The sequence below is a fragment of the Schistocerca nitens genome, chromosome 9 (assembly GCF_023898315.1).
Source record: "Schistocerca nitens isolate TAMUIC-IGC-003100 chromosome 9, iqSchNite1.1, whole genome shotgun sequence".
NCBI classification, from domain to species: domain Eukaryota; kingdom Metazoa; phylum Arthropoda; class Insecta; order Orthoptera; family Acrididae; genus Schistocerca; species Schistocerca nitens.
This window is the reverse complement of record NC_064622.1, coordinates 83308324-83334930: the sequence shown is the minus strand read 5'-3', so window position 1 is coordinate 83334930 and position 26607 is coordinate 83308324. Positions and strand designations below refer to the sequence as shown.

The 26607-nt window shown below is 44.0% G+C and overlaps 1 protein-coding gene across 2 annotated transcripts in view; it reads right to left on the bottom strand.

Annotated features, from left to right (window-relative positions):
* Positions 1–26607, bottom strand: part of LOC126203247 (eukaryotic translation initiation factor 4E transporter) — a 282811-nt gene that overhangs the window by 180139 nt on the left and 76065 nt on the right. Inside the window, exons 1-5 of one of the 2 annotated variants that reach the window (XM_049937502.1) lie at positions 22285–22387; positions 8915–9015; positions 8765–8838; positions 8572–8677; positions 581–741 (exon numbers count right to left, since the gene is read on the bottom strand). In XM_049937502.1, the coding sequence (XP_049793459.1) occupies positions 581–741; positions 8572–8677; positions 8765–8838; positions 8915–9015; positions 22285–22372 (530 nt within the window). In that variant the 5' untranslated portion in view covers positions 22373–22387. Of the gene's footprint in view, positions 1–580; positions 742–8571; positions 8678–8764; positions 8839–8914; positions 9016–22284; positions 22388–26607 lie in introns of those variants that run through there. The other variant, XM_049937501.1, reaches the window with a different exon arrangement.

The following is a 26607-nucleotide window of genomic DNA, read 5'->3' as shown; positions in this document are numbered from 1 at the left end:
TCTCCCCACCTCATTCCCTCATTCCTGTAGGCTCCCACAGCAGCACTTTACCATCTCCTACCCCTACCTGTTGTTCCTCCCCACCGCACCAGCCTTCTCCTTACCCTCACCACCCAGCTGCCTCTCCCACCACTTGTTGCTGCTCGCAGTCTGGCTTTAGCTACCAGAGACTGATCAGTGCGTGCTATCTCTGACAAAGCCCTGGTTGGCCGGAAGCTCACTTTCTGACAGTCTTTTGTTGTGTGCATTTGCAACTCTCCTCATAATACTGTTACATTCTATCATGGATTTTCCATTGTTTAAACACTTATGTACGTAGCTTTTTATACGAAACCTAGTAGATAAAGTTAATTCGTCCCCACAACAATCTGGAATTTACAAGAGGAGTTTTGGTTAGCTTAATGGCACACAGTTCAAACTAGTAGACAGACACTATACGGTATGTTGTTATCTCCAAATAGCAGCAAGAACATAAGAGCAACTATTGTTTTGCTACTTGAACTTTCAACTGATTTATGTTTTGATGTACCACAATTAACAGAAGTCTTGTCTGGAAACAATTAATAGAATTTTCACAAACCTTTCACGCTCTGACTTATTTGTAGGGCTTTCAGATCGACGGCCAAGGGTTTGTTGAGCTGGTGCAACGTAGCAACCCGAGTTAAAACTACGGCGCTGAGGACTTAGAATAATACCGTCTTGCTCCTTCCGAATTCGTTCCCTTGGATCACCAGATCTACGCTGTAAGGGAGAAACAGAAACATGAGAAATATGTATACTTCACAGAATATTTACATTATTTACTCGAGAAATCTTAATATACTAAGGTTTGGAGAGAGAAAAATGGACAGTAACATGTAGGAATTATGGGAGCCATTCGCACTAATAATTATTCTTCTGCTGAACTGACTGCTTTCTTCAACCAAATTTAAGAAATATATTCCTTGTCACTTACATTACAAGAAGAAACATTGAAGACCACATTTGTGTATGGCACACTGCTTGATATTGCTTTAATTACTGACCTGTTCATAGTACTCAAGAACATTTCTATTCACAAAAATAACTGAAATTTGTATGAAGTATATACAATTTAGTTCAGGTACACAGTCATTTCATAATTAAGAAGTTAAATGAATAATGATTTACTATGTATCAACTATTCCAAAGCCATGAATCCATTTCTTTGGAAGGTAACTGCTCTCTACCTTAAGGAATCCTTGGGTAACACCCAAGATAATTTACGAAACGAGAAAATATAACAAAGCCTTAAATGAAGCAAGCTAAAGGGAATACAGACCTCTAAAGAAGCTGAGTTTGAATGAAAGAGAAAAACTGCAAAGCAGGAATTAGGGGAACATGCACTGCCTACAGAAAAATGAAAGCAGTCTTTGGAGGAAAGTAAATATGAGCAGTGGAAAAATCAAAATGAAAGAAAACTAAAGTGAGAGGAAGATCTTCATAAGAGAAATGAAGAGTGGTGTGCAAAAAATTTATTAGAAACTTCCCGTCTGTGGAAAAGGTAGATAGTATTATATTAATTGACAAGTTGTACAAGACTGTAAAGATTCATTATGTTCCTACAGGTTACTAGTGAACAGAATCCCAAAAACCTGAACTACTGTTACAATCATCAGCTATAAACTTATCACTTCCTTACACAGTTCAGCTAAAACAAATCTAATGAAACTAAATTCAAATAATCACACAGTTTGTTCTCTTATATGAATTAGTTTTTACTCATCTCTTTTCCTCATTAAGAAACTATGAAATTTTCAAGTAATGTCACACACAATCTTATCCTATCTCAAAACTCTCAGAACAGTGACAAGTTGTGGTCACATTGCACATTTGTTTCCCCCTGCTTTCTCTAAGTTTTTACATTCCTCTTTTAGGTTTCACTTCTTGATATACTGACACCACACACAAATCTATTTAAATTGCTTTTCAGAAGCACTTTGTTTTTCAAACCAGACATCTCACTGTCTTACTATTTGCACTGAGAAAAACTTACAAGCCACTTGGTAGAGCTTACATTTTTTTTTTGTTTTACGTCAAAGCTATCTGCCGTCCTCTTTTGCATAAGTCGTAAAAAAAAATTTTTCTCAATGTTTTATATATACGCGCAAAACATTCATGCTGCTCTTTCCATGGCAGTTGCAAATGTTTTATTTTTATGGATCTTTATTTTTGTCATATGTTAAATTCTATTATTTGCCATTTAAATGGCAGTATTGTTACTAATCAATGTTACATTAATGTAGCAATGTGCTTCAGTATGTATGGGTAACATTTCCTGCTGTAGGTATTTCTGCACGATGTTCCATCATTGTGCTTCTAATATTTTACACTTTTTGAAATTCCATTTATGGCTATTTGAATGGGAAGGTATCATCAATTCGTTCTTGTATTACTGTATGAAACTACTGCATACACTAGGGAACAAAATATGATTTTTAACTTTCAACAAAACCTTTATTCTCACAGTGCAGCTGGCTATTTGACAGCCATGCAATGTCATATTTAAGGCTGTAGTTTGTATAGAGTATGCTATGATTATAGCCTGTCCCCAATGTTATTGATGGCACATTAAGCAGACAATGGAAACCAAGAAGGAACTTTGAAACTAGATTAAAGCTCAGGGAGAAGAGAGAGTTTTGTGGTTTGCTGATGGCACTGTATTTCTGTCAGACTTTATAAAGAGCAGCTGAAGATGCTACAATATCTTCAGAAGAGGTTACAAGAACAATGAAGGTAAAATGAGGGTAACTGAACGCAGTCTGTTTCAGGTGAAGCTGAGGGAATGAAATCAGGAAATGAGGCGAAGTGTAGTAGATGAGTATTTCTATACAGGAACAACAAAATGAATGCTGGCTGAAGTTCAGAAGATAAAAACTTAAGACTCAATAGTGCAAGGAAAGCATTTCTGACATGAATTTGTTAACATCAAATATAAACTTAGGTTTTTGTCTTTTCTGACAGTGTCTATTTGGAGTAGCTCTGTATCAAAGTGGAATGTGGACAATGAATAGTTCAGAGAAGAAAGGGCTTAGAAGTTTGGGAAGATCAAGATAATATGTTTCAGATGATGAATTACTATTAGGGAGGAATGTTATTTATGGCTAAACTTGACAGACAACTGGCTGCCAGGAGATCCTAGACAACAAGTGTACTGCAAAGTAAAATGTTCTACATACGAGGGTCGTTCAGAAAGTAACCTCCGGTTCATTTAAAAAAATACACCAAGTTAAATAAAAATATTTTAATATATACATCTTACAACTACATCTTTGCACTATTTTTCTACATAGTCTCCATAGCGATTGAGGCACTTATCGTATCTCTTCACAAGCTTTGAAATTCCTTCTGCATAAAAATCACCCGCTTGTGCCTGGAGCCAGCCTGTGACCGCATCTTTGAGCTCTTCGTCGTCATCAAACCACTGTGACCCGAGCCATTTCTTCAAATGCATGAAGAGGTGATAATCACTTGGCGCCAGGTCTGGGCTGTAAGGTGGATGGTTGATAACATCCCACTTGAAGGACTCAAGAAGGGCCGTTGTTCTGCGAGCAGAGTGAGGACGGGCGTTATCGTGCAAAAAAACGATACCGGAAGTCAGCATACCACGGCGTTTGTTCTGTATAGCCCGTTGTAACTTTTTTATTGTTTCACAGTCCACGTCTTGATTAATGGTCGTACCACGTTCCATGAATTCAACCAACAACACCCCTTTGGCATCCCAAAACACCGTTGCCATCAGTTTTCTGGCAGAAAAATCTTGCGAGGCTTTTCTTGGTTTGGTAGGCGAATTTGAATGTGCCCACATCTTTGATTGTTCTTTTGTCTCAGGGTTCACGTACTTAATCCGGGTTTCGTCACCAGTCACGATTCTGTTTAACAATGGTTCTCCTTCGTCCTCATAACGTGACAGAAAGTCTAATGCAGAGGCCATTCTTTGAGTTTTGTGGTGGTCGGTAAGAATTTTGGGCACCCATCGTGCACAGAACTTACGGTAACCCAATCTTGCTGTCACTATCTCGTACAAGAGAGTCTTAGAAATCTGTGGAAAACCAGTAGACAACTCAGACATTGAGAAACGTCGATTTTCACGAACTTTTGCATCAACTGTCTGAACGAGTTTGTCAGTCACCAATGATGGTCTACCACTCCTCTCTTCATCATGAACGTTTTCTCGTCCACTTTTAAATAAACGTACCCATTCACGGACAACTCCTTCACTCATAACTCTTGGTCCGTACACGGCACAAAGCTCACGATGAATAGCTGCTGCAGAATATCCTTTGGCTGTAAAAAACCTTATGACAGCACGCACTTCACATTTGGCGGGGTTTTCTATTGCAGCACACATTTCAAACTGCCACAAAAACTAAACTAGCGCAGGTACGACGTTCAATCGACCACGGCTTGATGCCGACTGACCTGTTGAGTGCGTGAACGCACAGATGGCGTCGCTACTCCCCCCACAACCCGCACTGTGACCAATCGGAGGTTACTTTCTGAACTGCCCTCGTATAATAATTTAAACAGGTGAAGTGACAAATTTATTTACATATGAAGTTTTAACATGTTCCAAATATTATTATTATTTCTTTCTTTTCTCAGACGTTATGTCTGGTCAAAAAATGGAAAGTGACGCGGACCTTGATCAAGCGTGACTTCCTTTAAACTGTACGGTATATGTTATATTGCATTTCGGAACTTTCGGGTAATTGAGCATGTATCAATAATTATCAATTTCTGTAGTTGTATATATAAGTTTGGATGTAGCTGTATTGCATTGATGTACTGGTGGATATTGTGTGGTATGACTCCTGTAGTTGATAGTATAATTGGTATAATGTCAACTTTATCCTGATGCCACATGTCCTTTACTTCCTCAGCCAGTTGGATGTATTTTTCAAATTTCTCCTTTTTTTCTTTTGTATATTTGTTGTATTGGGTATGGATATTTCGATTAGTTGTGTTAATTTCTTCTTTTTATTGCTGAGTATAATGTCAGGTTTGTTATGTGGTGTTTTATCTGTTATAGTGGTTCTGTTCCAGTATAATTTGTATTCATCATTCTCCAGTACATTTTGTGGTGCATACTTGTATGTGGGAATGTGTTGTTTTATAAGTTTATGTTGTAAGGCAAGCTGTTGATGTATTATTTTTGCTACATTGTCATGTCTTCTGGGGTATTCTGTATTTGCTAGTATTGTACATCCGCTTGTGATGTGATCTACTGTTTCTATTTGTTGTTTGCAAAGTCTGCATTTATCTGTTGTGGTATTGGGATCTTTAATAATATGCTTGCTGTAATATCTGGTGTTTATTGTTTGATCCTGTATTGCTATCATGAATCCTTCCGTCTCACTGTATATATTGCCTTTTCTTAGCCATGTGTTGGATGCGTCTTGATCGATGTGTGGCTGTGTTAGATGATACGGGTGCTTGCCATGTAGTGTTTTCTTTTTCCAATTTACTTTCTTCGTATCTGTTGATGTTATGTGATCTAAAGGGTTGTAGAGGTGATTATGAAATTGTAGTGGTGTAGCTGATGTATTTATATGAGTGATTGCTTTGTGTATTTTGCTAGTTTCTGCTCGTTCTATAAAGAATTTTCTTAAATTGTGTACCTGTCCATAATGTAGGTTTTTTATGTCGATAAATCCCCTTCCTTTATGCTTAATGTGAATCTTTCTGTTGCTGAATGTATGTGATGTATTCTATATTTGTGGCATTGTGATCGTGTAAGTGTGTTGAGTGCTTCTAGGTCTGTGTTACTCCATTTCACTACTCCAAATGAGTAGGTCAATATTGGTATAGCATAAGTATTTATAGCTTTTGTCTTGTTTCTTGCTGTCAATTCTGTTTTCAGTATTTTTGTTAGTCTTTGTCTATATTTTTCTTTTAGTTCTTCTTTAATATTTGTATTATCTATTCCTATTTTTTGTCTGTATCCTAGATATTTATAGGCATCTGTTTTTTCCATCGCTTCTATGCAGTCGCTGTGGTTATCCAATACGTAATCTTCTTGTTTAGTGTGTTTTCCTTTGACTATGCTATTTTTCTTACATTTGTCTGTTCCAAAAGCCATATTTATATCATTGCTGAAAACTTCTGTTATCTTTAGTAATTGGTTGAGTTGTTGATTTGTTGCTGCCAGTAGTTTTAGATCATCCATGTATAGCAAATGTGTGATTTTGTGTGGGTATGTTCCAGTAATATTGTGTCCATAATTAGTATTATTTAGCATGTTGGATAGTGGGTTCAGAGCAAGGCAGAACCAGAAAGGACTTAATGAGTCTCCTTGGTATATTCCACGCTTAATCTGTATTGGCTGTGATGTGATATTTGAATTTGTTTGGATATTAAGTGTGGTTTCCAATTTTCCATTACTATGTTTAGGAACTGTATCAATTCAGGATCTACTTTGTATATTTCCAATATTTGTAGTAACCATGAGTGGGATACACTATCAAAAGCTTTTTGGTAATCAATGTATGCGTAGTGTAGCGACCTTTGTTTAGTTTTAGCTTGATATGTCACCTCTGCATCGATTATCAGTTGCTCTTTACATCCTCGTGCTCCTTTGCAACAGCCTTTTTGTTCTTCATTTATAATTTTGTTATGTGTTGTATGTGTCATTAATTTCTGTGTAATGACTGAAGTTAATATTTTGTATATTGTTGGTAGGCATGTTATGGGGCAATATTTAGCTGGGTTCGCTGTGTCTGCTTGATCTTTAGGTTTCAGATAAGTTATTCCATGTGTAAGTGTATCAGGGAATGTGTATGGGTCTGCAATGTAACTGTTAAATAATTTAGTTAGATGTGAATGTGTTGAGGTGAACTTCTTTAACCAGAAATTTGCTATTTTATCATTTCCAGGGGCTTTCCAATTGTGAGTAGAATTAATTGCTTGGGTGACTTCATGTTGCAAAATTATCACTTCAGGCATTTGTGGTATCATCTTGTATGTGTCTGTTTCTGCTTGTATCCACCGTGCATGCCTGTTATGTTGTACCGGGTTTGACCATACGTTGCTCCAGAAGTGTTCCATGTCTTATGTTTGGTGGATTGTTTATTTTAATGTGTGTGTTATCTATTGTCTGGTAAAATTTCTTTTGGTTTGTGTTGAATGTTTGGTTTGTTTCCTTCTATTTTCACTTTTTTGTATCTTCTGAGTCGTTTGGCTAATGCTTGTAATTTCTGCTTCTTTTCGTCTAATTGCTCTGTCGCTTCTTGTTGTGAGATTTTACCTAACCTTTTTCGTTTTTTTTTCCGAGATTTCATTTCTTATAAATTGTGTTAGCTGTCCGATGTCTTTTCTCAGTTTTTCTATTTTGATCTGTAGCCTGTGTTGCCATGCTGGTTTTGTGGGTTTCTTCTGTGTGTTGGTTGGTTCTGATCTCTGCCTAGTGTGTATATTTAGTGTAGTGAGTGCTCCTATATAAACCAGTAGTTGTAACTCTTCCATAGTTGTGTTTTCATTTATTTTGTTGTGTATGATTGTGTTGATAGTTTTTATTGTTGTTTCGACTTGTGGGTTATTTGGTGGTCTATGCAAGAATGGTCTAATGTCTGTATTTGTGTCTTTGTATTCTATATATGTTAGCTGAAATTTTTCTTCTATATCTAACATCTGTGTCACTTCGTGTTCTATTTGTGCTTGTTCTGGTGGCTGTCTTAAGATTTCGTTTTCCTCTGATTGTTTAATTGGTGCGTGTTCTTTGTTTGTTTGCTCTGGGATGTTTGAGCCCATTACTGTATTTTCTTCTTCTTCTTCTTCTGATTGCACATTATTTTGTACCAGTATTTGTTGTTCTTGTTGTTTGATGTTTTCTAATTCTGACTGGGGTATCCTGTTATTTTTTATTATTACACGGATCTGATCAGCTAGTCGTTGTTCTGTTAAAAATTTTAATTCTGGGTATCTGGTAATAAATGTTGTGTATACTTGTGATCTGTATCCAGTTGTGTTGGTTCCTAGGATTGTTGTTTGGTAATAACAGGACATGAGGTGTCGATTAACTTCATCTGACCATCTCATCCTCTGTCTGTTTTCCTTTATTATTATTATTATTATTATTATTTTACTATTATTATGGCAAATTTATGCACTGAAATAATTTTTCACACGAGTTACGAAAATTATCAACTGTTTCCTATTATTCGCAATTATGCAACTTGTTTTTATATCATCAACATATTGGTATGGTATTATTAAAGTAAGAATTGCTTAATAAAACAATCATTAAAATGTTGGTTGAGCAAAGTGTTTCACAATGCAGTCAAAATGGAGTCTGAATGCCCTTGCTTTCATTTTCTCTCATCGTTCACCCAGCCAGTTAGTGGTGAGGTACGGCAGACTGCGGACCTATTTCTTTAAATTTCCAATCTGATATCTGTGGGACTACCAAATTACTGAGCATGTTTTGACACAAATTTGTAGTTGCACTGATGTACACATTCACTTGTTATCCTAGTGTCAACATATATGGATATTAAAATACATATTTTTGAGAGAGATAATGGAAAACTAACTCTTTTCTAAAAGATGAAGTACCTTGTGAGTATCTGCAGGATCTCCTCTTATACCTCTGTCATCTGGAGGTGTTTCAGATCGCTTCCTCTCTAGGTGCCAAAGCTCTGGGTCCCACACACCACGAGCACTACAAAATTTTGATACAGAAATGAAACCAACGGACATGCAAAGATAACACCATGAAACATTTTTCCATATTTTATCTGCCACTTACTTGTTAAACGCAGGGTCTAAGCATTCAGGTCTTACTTTTGCTAAAGGACTCCGGCTAAATTCAATAAGTTGTTCCTGAAAAGTGAAAAACAAATTTAGTCATTTTTTTCAACCAATTATTTACAAGAAATAACTCAAGAATCTCACTCACCCTGCTGTACTGAAACTGTGGTAAAGATTCTTTTCTAGAACTTGTTACTACCTCCACTGTAGTATCAGATTCACTGTAGGACATTGTCATTATGTCATCACCTGGTGAAGGAAAGAAGACTAATTATAATTTGTGGAAAATATCTGGAACAAAAGTGGTATAAAAGGGAGGGTGAGGAGGGTCGAGGAGGGGAACAGTCAGGGCACACATGCTGCTGAAACTAAGGCACTGACCAGAAAAAATATGTATATTACAAGGATAATTTCCTTAAAACTAGTTACCTGGCTCAAGACACAAAGGGTGATTGGTTGATTAGTTGGTTGGTTTAAAAGAGAGAGGGGGGGGGGGGGGGAGGGACAAAACTACAAGGTCATCGGTCCCTTGTTCCTAATGAAACAATGCCACAAGTGGGAGAATAAACTAGACGAGACGTATAACAAAATGGAAAGGAAGGAAAACCACAAGAACAAAGGAAAGGCAACTAACACTAAAAGGAACAAAAGAGGACAACAAAACAACCGAGAGACACTAGAAACAGAAGAGAGTAAAACAAAGCAGATTACAGTGGCTGGCCGACCATGAGAATAGAAAGGGAAAGCCAGCCACTCTGCAACACATTAAATCCTCCACCCTAAAAGCACTAGGGTGGAGGACACAGAGGGACAGAGGACATGCACTAAAACTTAGATCAAATGATAAAACCCACCCTCACAAATAAAACTTAAAACTAAATCAGCCGATGAGGCATTGTCAGATAAAATTAGTGGCAAAGAGTCTGGTAACCTAAGCTTTATTCACTGGGCAGTCGAAGTGGGACAGCGCACGAGAATATGGGCCACTGTCAACTGGGTGACGCACCGACACTGAGGCAGGTCTTCATGGTGCAAGAGGTAACCATGGGTCGCCCAAGCAGGACCAATGTGGAGCCAGCAGAGGACAACTGATTCCCTGCGACTAGCCCACATGGAAGACTTCCACACATTCGTAGTCTCCTTAATGACACACAGTTTGTTGTGCGTACTGTTATGCCATTCCGTCTCCCAACACCGAGAAACAATGTGGCGTAATCAGAACCCAGGTCAGGTTTAGAGATGCCCATCTCCAGAAGCAGTTTCCGTGTAGCCTGTTGGCAAGTTTGTTGCCTGGGATGCTGACGTGTCCTGTGGTCCACGCAAACACCACCGTACGATGGGACTGGTCCAGGGCATAGATGGACACCACCAAAGGATAGTGAGGGTAGCACTGGTCAACAGCTTGTAGGTTGCTCAAGGAGTAAGTACACAGAAGAAACTGACTCCTCGCGGCATGAACGGGTATACTGAAGTGCAGAAGATATGGCCACCAGCTCTGCAGTGAATACACTGCAGCCATCGGGCAAGGAATGCTGTTTAATATGGCCTCTGTGGACAAAGCCAAACCCAACATTACCATCAACCATCGAGCCATCCGTGTAAACCACTTCAGAGCCCTGGAATACTTCAAGAACCGAAAGGAAGTGACAGCGGAAAGCCACAGGGTTACTGGAGTCCTTAGGGCCACGTGCAAGGTCCAGGCGAAGCATCAGCCTACAGATACACCATGGAGGTGTATGTGAATGGACCTCGAGGAGAGGTGGTGAAGAAAAGGACTCCAGACAGAAGCAATTGCACGTGAGCCGCAAGCATCAGCCCTTACCAAGGCAGTCTGTGCAGGAGGTGAACCACTGTGATTGTGAAAAGAGACAGTAATTAGGATGTTCAGGAGAGCTATGAATTTGTGCAATGTAACTGGCGAGTAGTTTTGGACGTATGATTTTCAATGGAGGGACTCCAGCCTCCACTAGTATGCTGGTCACCGCACTCATCCTAAAAGCTCCTGTCGCTAGTCAAATTCCATAATGATGCAATGGGTTGAGCAAATGTGATGCTGAGGAGGCGGGATTGAACAAGGGCTCTGTAGAGCTGCGACAGCGTGGAGCGATCTGCACCCCATTTGGTGTTGCTCAGGCAGCGGAGGGAACTGATGTGCTGCCAACACTTCTGTTTAAGATGATGAAGGTGAGGAAGCCAAGTCAGACAAGCACCGAAAACCAGACTTAAGAATCGATATGTCTCCACTACAGCGAGTGGATCGTCACTGAGGTAAAGTGCTGGTTCCGGACTCAATACGAGTCCTGCGGGACCCCACATTCTCCTGGATATGGATGGAACTATGGGAAGTACCAACTTGGAATCGGAAAATGCGGAGTGACAAAGTACTGGATAAATATCTGGAGAATGCCCCAGTGGCGAGGATATGATGTCGCCAGGTCGTGTCATACTTTTCGTAAATCAAAGAAGAGGGCAACCAGGTGTTGACGTCTGGAAAAGGCTGTTTTGATGGCAGACTAACAACACAAGATCATCAGTGGTAGAGCGACCCTGGCTGAAGCCACCCCGACATGGAGCCAGTAGGCCTCGTGACTCCAGGACCCAACCCAACTTCCCACACCCCATACGTTCCAGCAGCTTACAAAGAATGTTGGTGAGGCTGATAGGCTGATAACTATCCACGTCAAGTGGGTTTTTACGGTGTTTGAGCACCGGAATGATGGTGCTCTCCCGCCATTGCGATCTCAGGTTGAAGATGACGAGGATATGTCGCTTGTAGTCAGATGCGAGATGTTTAATCACCTGGCTGTGGATCCCATCAGGCCTATGAGCTGTGTTGGAGCAATGTGCAAAGGCACTGAGGAGCTCCCACTCTGCAAATGGGGTGTTATAGGATTCACTGTGACATGTAGTGAATAAGAGGACTTTCACTTCCAGCCGCCGTTTGAGAGTGCCAAAGGCTGGGGAGTAATTCTCTGTCGCAGAGGCTCGAGCAAAAAGTTCAGTAAAGTGCTCCGCACTCGCGTATGCGTTGGTAGAAAACACACCACCATTTATGATAAAACCGGGAACACCTGTTGGGGTCTGGTAGCCGAAAAGATGTTTGATCTTTGCCCAGACTTGGGAAGGTGACATATGGAACCCAATGGTCGAGATGTATCTCGACCAAAACTCTTGCTTCCGTTGTTTGGTAAGTTGGCAAACGCGGGCACGGAGCAATTTAAAGGCTATGAGGTGCTCCAGGGAAGGGTGCTGCTTATGCCGCTGTAGAGCTTGCCGAAGCTCCTTAATTGCTTCAGTAGCTTCCAGCAACTACCAAGGGACTGCCTTACGCCAGGGGCACCCTAAAGAGAAAAAGTTACCCAGTCAGCCTTGTTTAAAGCCCATCTGGGCAACCGTCCATGGGCCTGAGGCCGGGGAAGTGACAGGAAGATGGGGAAGTGGTCACTACCACACAGGTTGTCATGTGCTCTCCAGTGGATAGATGGGAGAAGTCCTGGACTGCAAATTGATAAAACAATGGCCGGGTAACTACCATGAGCCACACTGAAATGTGTGGTAGCCCAGTATTTAAGAGGCACAGGTTGAACTGAGACAGGATGGTGGTGGTGGTGAGTTAGTTTCATTTTTTTTTTTTGGGTGCAAAACTGCTATGGTCATTAGTGCCCAGCCTGTGACTTAGGAAACAGTAAAAAACCCGAAACTGAAATTCAGCAGCAATGGGAACAAAGTCATAAAATTGGAGAAACTAAAAGCAGAAGGAAGGCTTAAAAATCCACTACAGAAAGGGGTTGGTTGTCCCCAAAAAAAGCGTCAAATGACTGACGTCATTTCACTAGCACTAATAAACTGGAGAACGCGGTCGGCTGAGCGCGTGTCATCTGCTAAAATCGACGATATATCAGGCGATAGCTGTAGACGGGAGCGTAACGGATTAAAATAGGGGCACTCAATTAAAAGGTGTCTTACCGTCCACAGCTGAGAGCAGTGGGGACAGAGTGGGGGAGGATCGCCACTTAAAAGATGTCGATGGCTAAGAAGACAGTGCCCTATCCGGAGACGAGTTAAAATTACCTCCTCCCGACGACGCGTTCGGGAGGAAGAAGTCCAAGCGCAAGGAAGAGCTTTCACTTCCCGCAATTTATTATTGGGAAGTGTTGACCAATGCGCATGCCATAAATGAGCAACTTTGCGACAATAAACCGCTCCGTATATCGGTGAAGGAAAGCGACTGGATAGCTGGCCGAGGAAGAGAGACTGCAGCCTTGGCCGCTATATCGGCCGCCTCATTCCCACAGATACCAGCGTGTCCCGGGAGCCAGAGGAACGCCACCGAGACGCCCCCCAGATGGAGCAAGCGCAGACAGTCCTGAATACGGTGGACCAGAGGGTGCACAGGGTAAAGAGCTTGGAGACTGAGGAGAGAGCTGAGAGAATCTGAGCAGATAACGTACTGTATCCACTGATGGCGGCGGATGTAGTGGACAGCCTGGAGAACAGCGTAAAGCTCCGCAGTATACACCGAACACTGGTTGGGAAGCCGAAATTGATTTGGGGTGTCGCCAACAATATAGGCACTCCCTGCACCTAACGATGTTTTCGACCCGTTGGTGTAAATAAATGTGGCGTCCGTTATTTGTGCACATAGAGCAGCAAATGCCCGACGATAAACAAGTGTAGGGGTACCATCCTTGGGAAATCGACAAAGGTCACGGAGCAGGTAGATCCGGGGACGGAGCCAAGGCGGTGCTGTACCCCAAGTTGTCAAGAAGGTTTTAGGAAAGCGGAAGGATAGAGAATGGAGCAGTTGACGGAAGCGGACTCCCGGGGGTAGTAGGGAGGAGGAGCGGCCAGCATACCCTACATCAAATGAGGCGTCGAAAAAAATGTCATGGGCTGCATTAGCAGGCATCGAAGACAGATGGCTAGCATAACGACTTAGAAGGACCGCTCGCCGATTGGACAACGGAGGTTCAGCAGTCTCAGCATAAAGGCTTTCCACAGGGCTAGTGTAAAAAGCTCCAGACACTAAACATAATCCACGGTGGTGGATGGAGTCGAGACGCCGAAGAATAGACGGCCGAGCAGAGGAGTAGACTATGCTTCCATAATCCAATTTCGAGCGCACTAAGGCGCGATAGAGGCGGAGAAGGACCACTCTGTCCGCTCCCAACGAGGTACCATTCAGGACACGGAGGGTGTTAAGCGATCGCAGACAGCGAGCCGAAAGATAGGAAACGTGGGAGGACCAGCACAGTTTTCTATCAAACATAAGACCCAAGAATTTAGCGACGTCTGAAAACGGAAGGTTGACAGGTCCTAGATGTAAGGAGGGCGGAAGAAACTCCTTACGTCGCCAAAAATTAACACAAACGGTCTTACTGGGAGAGAAACGGAAGCCTGTTGCGATGCTCCAAGAGTGGAGGCGATCGAGACATCCTTGAAGACGTCGTTCAAGAAGGCTGGTCCGTTGAGAGCTGTAGTAGATCGCAAAATCATCCACAAAGAGGGAGCCCGAGACATCGGGAAGGAGACAATCCATAATTGGATTTATAGCGATGGCAAACAGTACAACACTCAGCACGGAGCCCTGGGGTACCCCGTTTTCTTGGGAGAAAGTGCGGGAGAGAGTAGTGTTCACCCGCACCCTAAATGTGCGCTCTGCCGTAAATTCGCGAAGAAAAAGGGGCAGCCGGCCTCGAAAGCCCCAAGAGAACAGTGTGCGGAGGATGCCTGTCCAACAGGTATCGTATGCTCTCTCCAGATAAAAAAATATTGCTACCGTTTGGCGTTTCCGGAGAAAATTGTTCATGATATAAGTGGAGAGAGCAACAAGATGGTCAACTGCAGAACAATGCTTTCGGAATCCGCATTGGGAAGGTGTTAAAAGACTGCGGGATTCCAGCCACCACGCTAAACGGTAATTCACCATACGCTCCAAAACCTTACAGACACTACTCGTGAGAGAAATGGGGCGATAGCTAGAGGGGAGATGTTTGTCCTTTCCAGGTTTCGGAACAGGAACGACAATAGCTTCCCGCCATCGTCTGGGAAAAGTACTGTCGGACCAAATTCGATTATAAAGGCGAAGGAGGTAACGCAGACTAAGGGTTGATAAATGCAGCAACATTTGGACGTGGATACCATCTGGTCCTGGGGCAGAGGAGCGAGAAGAAGAGAGTGCATGTTGGAGTTCCCGCAAGGAGAAAACAGTATTGTAGCTTTCGCGATTTTGAGAGGAGAAAGAAAGATGTCGCACTTCCGCTGCACGTTTCTTCGGGAGAAACGCTAGCGGGTAATTTGAATAGCTCGAAATCTCGGCAAAGTGCTGACCCAACGAGTTAGAAATTGCGACGGGGTCCACTAATGTGTCATGCGCGACAGTGAGCCCAGAGACCGGGGAGAAACTAGGCGCGCCTGAGAACCGTCGAAGCCGACTCCAAACTTCCGAGGAGGGAGTGAAGGTGCTAAATGAGCTAATAAAGAATTTCCAGCTTGCCCTCTTGCTATCGCGGATGACACGACGGCATTGCGCTCGTAGCTGCTTATAGCGGATACAGTTGGCCAAAGTAGGATGGTGGCGGAAAACGCGGAGAGCACGTCGCCGCTCACGTAGTGCATCACGGCATGCCTCGTTCCACCAAGGAACTGGGGGGGGCGCCGGGGCAATCCGGAGATGCGTGGTATTGAATGTTCCGCAGCTGTAAGAATAACGTCGGTAATATGTGTGACCTCATCGTCGACGCTGGGAAAGTGACGGTCATCGAATGTCGCTAGAGACGAAAAAAGTGTCAATCGGCTTGAGCAAACTTCCAGCGTCGCGGGCGCATATATGGCCGTTGAGGCTGCAGTCTAAGGACACATGGAAAGTGGTCACTCGAGTGTGTATCATCAAGGGCGAACCATTCGAAGCGCCGAGCTAGCGGAACAGTACCGACCGCAAGGTCCAAATGAGATAAATTTGCCGTGGAGGCAGACAAAAACGTAGGGACCCCAGTGTTGAGGCAAACTAGATCTGCTTGGTGGAAGACGTCTAGCAATAGTGAGCCACGTGGACAAGGATGTGGAGATCCCCAAAGCGGGTGGTGGGCATTGAAGTCCCCAACCAGCAAATATGGAGGTGGAAGCTGACCAAGAAGATGAAGGAGATCAGCTCGTGCCATTGGTGTGGTCGATGGAATGTATACAGTACAAAGAGAGAACGTGTATCCGGAAAGGGAAAGGCGGACGGCGACAGCTTGGAAGGAAGTGTTTAAATGGATTGGGTGATAATGGACAGTTTCATGGAGAAGAAGCATGAGTCCTCCATGTGCTGGAGTGCCTTCAACAGAGGGGAAATCATATCGGACGGACTGAAAATGAGGGAGAACAAAGCGGTCATGGGGACGCAGCTTTGTTTCCTGAAGACAGAAGATGACCGGCGAGTAGGATTGTAAGAGGATCGACAATTCATCCCGATTGGCTCGAATACCGCGGATATTCCAATGGATAATGGACATAGGGTGAACAGAAAATGGAGGAATGTGACCAAGGTCGCTGGCAACTCAACGACTGCTCTGAGCTTGTGACCGACAGCATGGAATGGCATTCAGCCGAAGGCAGAAGATCCTGATCCATAGGTTGGTCAGGAGCAGCTCCTGCCACCAGCGACCGGCCGGTTGATCGGCCGCCAGCAGTGCGCCTCGGCGACACAGAAGACGGCCGAGGGCGACTTCCGCCAGGTGGTGCTGTAGATGGGACACGCCTTGGCGGAGAAGGAGAGGAACTGGGTTTCTTTGTAGCCTTCTTGGAAGTATGATGTTTAGAGGAAGGAGGAACCGATGGTTGGGAAGTTGCCGTACGTAAAAACTCTTCACGAGTATGCTCGTTTTTCGAAGTCTTGGTGTCTGACTTTTGGGCTCGAGATTTAGCAGAACTCGACGAAGGGTGAGCCAGAGAGTGGGCAGGCGAAAGTGGTGAGGTTGAACGTGCGATCTTTGCGCTGGCCGATATGACGACCGTGGCACTAAAGGTGAGGTCGCAAGTCTGCGTGGCCGCCTCCTTTGTTGGCCGAGGAGAAGCAAGGACAGTGCTGTAGTTTCCTTTCTGAGGCATAGTGGGCTGTCGACTGGCGAATAATTTTCGAGCAGCAAAGGTCGACACCTTTTCCTTTACTCTAATTTCCTGGATGAGCTTTTCGTCCTTAAAAACGGGACAATCTCGAGAGGAAGCGGCGTGGTCACCCATACAGTTGATGCAGCGAGGGGATTGAGGTGGACAAGCACCCTCATGGGCATCCCTGCCACACGTAATACATTTGGCCGGATTGGAACAGGATTGGCTGGTGTGATTGAACCGCTGGCACCGATAGCAACGCGTAGGGTTCGGGACGTAAGGGCGAACGGAAATTATCTCATAGCCTGCTTTGATTTTCGATGGGAGTTGAACTTTGTCAAATGTCAAGAAGACAGTGCGGGTTGGAATGATGTTCGTGTCAACCCTCTTCATAACCCTATGAACAGCCGTTACGCCCTGGTCAGACAGGTAGTGCTGAATTTCTTCGTCAGACAGTCCATCGAGGGAGCGTGTATAAACTACTCCACGCGAGGAATTTAAGGTACGGTGCGGTTCCACCCGGACAGGGAAGGTGTGTAGTAGTGACGTACGCAGCAATTTTTATGCCTGGAGGGCACTGACTGTTTCTAACAACAGGGTGCCATTCCGTAATCTGGAACAAGACTTTACAGGACCTGCAATTGCGTCGACACCTTTCTGAATAATGAAAGGGTTGACCGTGGAGAAGTCGTGACCTTCGTCAGACCGAGAAACAACAAGGAACTGTGGCAACGATGGAAGAACTGACTGTGGTTGAGACTCAGTGAACTTACGTTTGTGAGCAGACATAGTGGAAGGTGAGGAAACCATTGCGGAAGAATCCCCCATGATTACCGGCGTCTCCGATGGCGCGCTCCTCCCTTGTGGGGGCCCTCTCTGAGGGCACTCCCGCCTTAGGTGATTGTTCACACCTCAGGTCACACCTCCCAACAAACGGACGGAGGGAGGGACCAATCGGCACTTTCGGAAGGTATCAGCTCGGGTAATCACCCCTCCCTGGGCCTGGCCGTTACCAGGGGGTACGTACGTGTCCTACCTGTCTACCCGGGGCGGGGAATTACGCGTTACCCCGTCACCGGCTACGCATGGAAGTGCGTGGGTTGGCCTTCAGACACGCACAGGGAGGAAGAAAGAGAAAGGGAAAGGAAAGAAGAGAGGTCTCAAATGCCGCAGCGGAGAAAAGGGTAGAGAGAAGAGGGAAGGAAAAGAGAAGGACAAAGGAAGAATGAAGACTTACAAGCAAGGAAGGAAGGCTAAGAATGTAGTATATGTACAAGCGTCCGTCTCCGGACGTAGGCACAAACCATAACCCCAGAGAAAGGGAAAGAAAGAGCCAGAGGTGCAGGGGGGGGGGGGGGGAGGGTGGCGAAGATGGGGGATGGGGAAGGATGCGGAAAGGGAAGGTATGCAGCCCGGAAAGGAAGGAAGGCCACATCAGCTCGGGGTCCCGTGCTCGCTACGCACGTATCCACAAAAGAGTTGTGGACCCCCTGGGGGGGGAGAATGACACTGTCAGACTGGGAAGGCATGGAACTTTCAATGAGGCAGTTTACGCCTCAGTCATCTGCTGCCATTGACTTATTGCGTGAGGAGTCTGTATCCATTGTGTCTGAGGGTCTGGCAAGATCTAGGTCCTCAGTGGATGCCGAAATCTACCCCCCCCCCCCCCCCAATCATCATCAGAAGCAGAGCTTGTAGGTAGTGGTAGTGTGGGTGCCACTGCAATTTCCTTGGTCTTAGGGTCTTCTTTTTGGATATCTCTCACTGATCCTTGGATTTCCCTGGTTGGGAGGACTTTACTGGCTCAGTCTCAGGGACTGAGGATGATCATGAAGTCCTATGTCCAGCTGCTTTTGGCCACTTCAGCCACTGGCGGGTATCATCTTTCCCACTAGCAGAAATCTTGGAAGGGAGTGACCCAATGGACCCCTTCCTAACGAGAGAAGTCAAAGACTTGCGCTTCTCCGGCTTAGAAGTGGGGCGGACATCCTCCAATGGTTGGAAGGGGGGGTTGCTCCTGAAGTAAGTGGTGCGGCAGAAACAGGGAGGGAAATACCCCCCACCATCAAGGGGGCAGTTGTAGTCTTCTGGCTCTGAGAGGTGACTTGGGTTGGTGGAGCTGACGGTGGCAGAACTGCTGTAGCGGCCGCGTAAGACGATCTCATATGTACAGGATGTAGGCGTTCAAATTTTCTCTTAGCCACAGTGTAGAGCCAGTCAGTCAGTCAGTCAAGGGTCTTGTATTCAATGATTTTTCCATTCTTTCTGGAGAATCCTGCAGTCTGGCGAGCAAGGCAAACAGTGCTCTACACAGTTGACACAGATGGGAGGCGGGGCACATGGAGTATTGGGATGTGATGGGCGTCCGCAATCCTGACATGTGATGCTGGAAGTATAGCCAGACAACATATGGCTGAACTTCCAGCACTTAAAGCAATGGATCAGGGGAGGGATACAGGGCTTTACATCACAGCAGTAGATCACCTTGAGCTTCTCAGGCAATGTGTCACCCCTGAAGGCCAAGATGAAGGCACCAGCGGCAACCTGATTATCCCTCAGACCCCGATGGACACACCGAACTAAATGTACACCTCGCTGCTCTAAATTGGTGCACAGCTCTTCGTCAGACTGCAAAAGAAGGTCCCTGTGAAATATGATACCCTGGACCATATTTAAGCTCTTATGGGGCGTGATGGTTACAGAACATCCCCCAGCTTGTCACGAGTGAGTAAAGCCCGTGACTGGGCAGAGGATGCTGTTTTGATCGAGACTGACCCAGATCGCATTTTGGGCAAGCCCTCCACCTCCCCAAACTTGTCCTCTAAATGCTCAACAAAAAGCATAAAAGGTACCGGGGCGAATAAGGTCCGCTTCCATCCTTAGCCTGACATTCCTCCCATGGTGTGGCCAGGGAGGGGAACGATTTCAGGTCTTAGTTCTGTGTGTTGAATTGAGCTCGTGTACGCTTAGAGACTACTGGTGTTTCACAACCAGCAAGAGATGATTGACTACGCTTCATCGCATGTCATCTGCCCTGATGCCACCCACTCCGACCAGGGGCCCTCTCAACCAGCACCACCCAGCTGCAGCAAAGGCCACCTGGCACGATGGCCATTGCCGGGAGTCCTGATGCCCCAGGGGGATGGGCATCTACCACTTGGCATATGTGGGTGCAGGCATCAGTAGAGTGATCCCTGTGTGGTCAAGGGGCTACACAACCAACAGGGTACATGTCAGCCCCACCTCAACGGACTGGCTACCGTGCTGGATATCAGGTGCAAAGAACTGCATTGTCATCGTCAACGCAGAAAGTGATGCTACATAGTGCATGGGGAAACCGCACTCAGTAAGGTGTCCTCGCCCAAGAGATGGAGAATGAGCGGGACTTAAATGCGAGAACGAGAAAGTGGGCTACAGATCTCAATGCATGATGGACACGATGCACCATGTAAGGCGCCCTTCCCCAATTGGCTCACTCTTCAGGAAAATTTTGAAGAATGGAGCTCAAACCCTACAGGGGACAATCACATAAAGGTCAAAACATGTGGAACTCCTTTTAGTCACCTCTTACGACAGGCAGGAATACCTCGGGCCTATTCTTACCCCCAGACCCCCAGGGGGCCACAGAGGGTGGGGGCCACAGAGGGTGAACACAATACAAAATCCAGAACGAAATTTTCACTCTGCAGCCGAGTGTGCGCTGATATGAACCTCTTGGGAGATTACAACTATGTGCCGGAACGAGACGAACTCTGGGCCTTTGCCTTCCGTGGGCAAGTGCTCTACCATCTGAGGTAGAAGGTTCGCAGGAGAGCTTCTGTGAAGTTTGGAAGGTAGGAGACAAGGTAGTGGCGGAAGTAAAGCTGTGAGGATGGGGCTGCGAGTCGTGCTTGGATAGCTCAGTGGAGCACATGCCTGCGAAAGGCAAAGGTCCAGAGTTCGATTTCTGTCCGGCACACAGTTTTAATCTGCCAGGTAGTTTTGCAACGTAAAACATTTACTGGTTATTGTAAACTGTAAATGAACTTAAAAATGGTTGTTACTTGATTACATTTACTGTTCAACACTGATAGCAAGAATGTTACTTGCAGTTTGTCATTAAATAGAAGTAGTTATTTTATTCATTAGGCACTGAATTCTTTTAATGACTGAACAATAAATTTATAAACAACACTCTCTCTCTTACCATCCATGCATGAAATTAGGAAAGAGAGACTGAATTATTATTCTAATATGAGATACACTATATTTATGACATACAAAATAATAATTTGAAACAAGAGTAAGCATAAACACTGCAAATAACCCAGTTCAACACTAATACTACAATGTAAGATCCTCACTTGAAAATTAATTTTGCGATAAGTCTAACGTCGAGTATAAATTTCAACAATGTTAAAATATTGTACATGTGCAAATGCTAGAACTATAATACCAAACAAAGAGCATGTTTCTTCAAAATACTATTCCACTAAGAATGGCAACTTTCAAGAATTTTTTTTGCATTGTAAGTTACTATGAAACAGAGCCTATTACTATTGTGTACATTTAATTATGGACGGTGAGTGGATGCAATTCGCTGTTGCGATTCTTGATAAGAGGTACCACGTACTGCTCCCATTTTTCATATGCAATTTAAGATACACACACATAATAATCTCAAAAATATACATGAAAAATACTCTATTATGTGACAGTTTTTCTGAATTTATGGTATCCGAGTTTCAGTTATTTATAATGAAAAGTGGATTTAGGGAGGCACTAAAACTGTTCTTAACTAATGGCTTAACAATAATCAGTACAACTGACACACTGATTCCAGATATGGTCTGAAAACTGGGCAGTTCATCATTCCAACTTCCTGCTAAACTGAACTATACAGGACTACAAATGCTAGTGTTCTCTTGTTGACAGTTATCGAACCATGGTATATAGGCACAGCTGCAACAATGACAACTTCTCTAGCTCTCCCAAATCTCGAGAAGCATGCTGGTACACCTAGCTGAATTAGCACTCCAAGAGATTAATTTTTATAGCAATGCACACTTTGTGATAGTGTGAAGACAGTGTGGCTAAACTCATTCTGCCTAAGGTTGTTTACTTCAGCAGCATCACACAGCTGTAGGTGCAGGAGAGCTTCAGTAGAATTTGTCATTTAGGGAAGAGGTACAAATAGAACTTATGTTGTGAATTTATATCAAGTTTTGTCTGGCTGGCTGCCTCATAAGCTGCTTTGCTTCAAATGGAAAGTAGTCAACTACAACGCTGACAGCATTTTCTATGGGTACAAAGTTTTATCAGCTGCGATCTCCCCTTCCCCACTGTACATACACATCAAGCATTTTCCCAAAAGTCTTAAAAATTAAACCATTACAATCACAGTTCAGTGAAGTTAATTTCTGAATGTGTGGGAGTTTATTTACTCACTAAATGTAACCCTTCGCAGCCGCTGTGGGCGGGTGCGTGCTCGACGGCGGTACCCTTTTTGATTTGTGGGCAAGCCCGCAGCACCCATTGTTGCATTTGGGGACTGGGGAGAAGATGTGCGTGCTCTCCGTCGTCTCCTCCTCCTCCTCCGTGGCTGTTGCTGTTGCAACTGCTCGTCCTTTTCTGGAATGCCCGTAGGGCCAGTATCCGAGAAAGCAGCAGCGATAGTGCCACGCTGTTGGCGAGGTCGAGGACGCGATCTGGGCCTCGCTCTGCGAATTGACCCCGCACCACTGCCACCCCCTGTGGCTCCTATCCCTGTGCCTAGTGGCATTGTCATCACTACCACGCTAGCCATTGCCCTGCACAGCTAACACTGTATCACACCTGTGTGTTGCACCATCAGAATTAGATACCAAAAATGTGTTTCATATGCCTTACGTGCTTCTGAGATGTCAATGCCAATATTATCGAATAGTATGCGACAAAGTCAATAAAATACACTATGGAAAAAAATGATTAAGGTATGGGAAGCATTAAATTACTAAAAAGTAAAATTGGAAAAACCACACAAACAAAAATGTGAATTTAGTACATGAAACCATGTATGACAGAGTGGATGTTTATCAGTTTTTCTGCTAGGCAATTACAAGGTCTGTCATGAAAGATGGCCAGGAGATGTCCATGGATCGTACGGCGTGTTTGCCGAATGTCACTATGCTTAGTTCTCCGACACCAATACTTTGTACATGCCCGACGTTGTGCGAATGTGTGTATGGGTGTTTTCTTTTGAGTTTCTTTGTCAAGTTTAATTTGCTTCATTAGTGTAACTGCATTGAGTCTGGGGCTCTCCCTGCCTGCAAGCTTGTGCGTCCAGTCCTCTGACAGCAACACCATGAACTTTTCTTCTATACTGTGAGACAGTGTTCAGGTGTTTTGTTTTGAGTTTGCTGTGGAGACGCCATTCAGTATGGTACACACAAAGGATCAACGAGTGTTTCTTGCGTTTAACTATACAAAAACAATCTCATGTGGAATGTCTGCTTGAATTTATATGAAAATTTCCTGATGTGCATATTCCCAATGATTCAACGATATGCAGATTAGTCAAGAAATTTCAAGAGTCTTGATCTGTGCTACACTAACAAAGGCCTGGAGAACCTACTGGTTTTACCGAGAATAAATTAAGCAAGATAGGGGAGGCCTTGGAAATAAGTCCAAGAAAATCTCTGTGCCGTTTGAAACTTCAGACTGGTGTGTCAAGAGCATCTGCTCTCACAGCTGTGCACAAACTGAAATTGAAACCATACAAAATAGCTGTTGTAAATCATCTGAGGAACTCTGATACTGTTGCTCGACATCGTTATTGCAACTAGCTGTTACAGTCTGTGCATGATGGGGAAGGTGACCCCAAGATACTTTTATTTCCACATCAGCATGACAGCATTTGTCAGGGTATGTAAATTCTCAGATCAATCAATGTTGCAGCTCCAAAAATGAATTACATCAACAACCTCTGCATGATGTGAATACAGGAGCGTGGTGTGCAATTATTGGGCCAATCATTTTCCACAAAACAATACTTTCTGACAGGTATGTGAACAATATACTGCATCCTTTTTTTCGCCCACTACCACCTAACGGAAAGGTGTACAATTATCTGATTCAGGACAATGCGAGACCACACACCTGCCTATCATTCTATGAGAGCAATATGAAGTGTTTTTGAAGACTGACCTCCATTCTCTAGACCTAAACCCATGTCATTTTTACCTTTGAGGAATGTTAAAAACAAGGTATATGCCACCAATCCCCACATGCTTAAAGAGTTGGAAGACGGGGTTTGGCTAGTCATTTCCCAGAATTAGGCAGCTGAAATTCGTCTAGTGTTTGATAGAATGTTTAGGAGATGTCAGGCTGCTCTCATCACAGAGGGAATCATTTCGAGCACCTACTGTAAATAAAGGTAAGCTTGCCTTAATAAGATGGCAACATATTATTTATGCGTAACTCGGTGGAAGTGAGCATGCAGATGACTGGCAGATTAGATCTGAGAGTTGGGTGCAGCAGCAGCCAGCAGAGGCTGTCTTGCGAAACCCATGGACTACTCCTGGGCGTCTTTAGTGAGACATTCTGTACATATCAATTTCCTCCAAGAAAGTACCACATCTTCATTGTTTTATCAGTTAACCAGGAAAAATGAGAACTGGAATTTTAATGTACTTTTGAAATACCCTTACAATTATAGCACCACTAAATTATGAAATTATGTTAAGTGAGGTCCATGGCTTACAGTCAGCAGGAAGTTTTTTTAATCTTCAATATCTTCAGCTACACTACAAACTTATTTTCTTCAATGAATGTTACACCCATTTTCAACAGCTATAGTAAACAGAAAATAGATCTTTTATTTTCATTTTCTAGGCAGTAGAAAGTTTACTTAATAGTGAAACATATTTGGCACAGAACAAAACAAGAGTAACAGCATGTAGTAAAGTTAAATCTGGTGATGCTGAAAGCATTAAGTTGGGGAACAAAACATTATTTGGATAGCAAAAATAACTGACAATGGTAGAGGTATAGAGGATAGAAAATGCAGACTGGCAACAGCAGAGAAATCTTTCCTGAGAAACAGAAAGACTACAACACGCAAATTTGAATACTAGGATGTCTCTTAACTGCTTGTCTGCATAGTAGCCTTATTCCGAAGTCAAACACCAACGAACAGCACAGACAAGAAAAAATTCAAAATTTTTGAAATGTGGTGTTACAGAAAAGCACTGCAGATCATATGAGTAGATCACATAACCAATGAAGAAGTACTGAATCATATTGGGGAGGAAAGATTTTTTACTATGCACCTTGACTAAAAGAAGGAATCTGTTGATAGCACACATTGAGACACCAAAGAATCATCACTTTTGCACTGGAGGAAATTGGTGATTATTTTGGATGTGGGGCACTCGACAGCATAATCATCAGCATTCTGACAAAGAGTCAGCAGGTCATTCTCATGGGGGATGGGTAGGAAGGGAGGAATAGGGAGTGAGGTCTGTCCACACAGGCAGAGTTGTTTATAATTCATTAAAGTCCACCTCCTATCATAAGCACTTCACGGAAGGGACCCAACAGTTCACAAAATTTCAAAACTTGGTTGAAGCTGGTGTCAGTGTGCAAGGATGGTGGGCAGATTTCCTAGCAAACCAAGGGCTGCCCTGGTGTTAGTACATAAAACACACATTGCCAAAATAGGCTGAACCAAAAGTGACACACTACAAACCTCCCAATGGGGGATCCTCCTACCAGAGGAAGACACCATCTATTAATGTGCTGCGCCCAATGCACAGCCTGGTGAGAAGCACCTCCTGCCATAAATTCTGCAGTGTTAACTGAGTCCTTAGGACCATGTGAATGGTCCACGCGAAGCTTCGGTCTAGATGTACACCATGGAGGTGTAAATGAATGGACTTAAAGTATAGGTGGTAAAGGCAAGGACTCCACTTCAGACAGAAGAGATCGGATGCAAACCACAATCAGAAGCCCTAACCTGGGCACGACATGACTTTGCTGCTGAACACATAGCTGTGGGATAGAGCCCATGACTGCGCGTTGTGGATGGCTCCCTATAGGTGCCGCTCGGCAACACCAGTACTGGAGGAGCAGTACGAAATGCAGAAGTTGTCTGCATAAAGAGAAGGTGAGATAGCCCGACAGTTGCTGCTAGACAGTCAATGTCCACTGCTAATGGAGGCACACTCAATACAGAGATCTGTGGAACCCCATTCTCCTGGATATGGGGGGACTGTGGGAGGCACCTTGAACACAGAAAGTAGATAGCAATAGGAAATTTTAGATAAAAATCGGGAGCGGGCCCTGGAAACCCCATTCATATAATGTGGCAAGGATATGATGTCACCAGGTCATGTCATACACTTTTTGTAAATCAAAAAAGACTGCAACCAGGTTTTGGGGTCTGGAAAAGGCTGTTTGTAAGGCGCACTTGAGGGAAACTAGGTTATCAGTGGTACAGTGACCCTATCGGAAACCACCCTGGCATAGAGCCAGTAGGCCATGTGACCCCAGGACCCAACACCACTGACTTACCATACGTTCTTACAGCTTACAGAGAACATTGGTGAGGCTGATGGGCCGATAGCTATCCACATCAAGTGGGTTTTTAAGCGGTTTGAGCACTGGAATGACAGTGCTCTCCCGGCATTGCGACGGGAAGACGCTAATCGCACCAGATTCGGTTGTAGATGACTAGGAGATGTTGCTTGTAGTCAAATGAGATAGGTTTGATCATCTGACTGTGGATCCTAT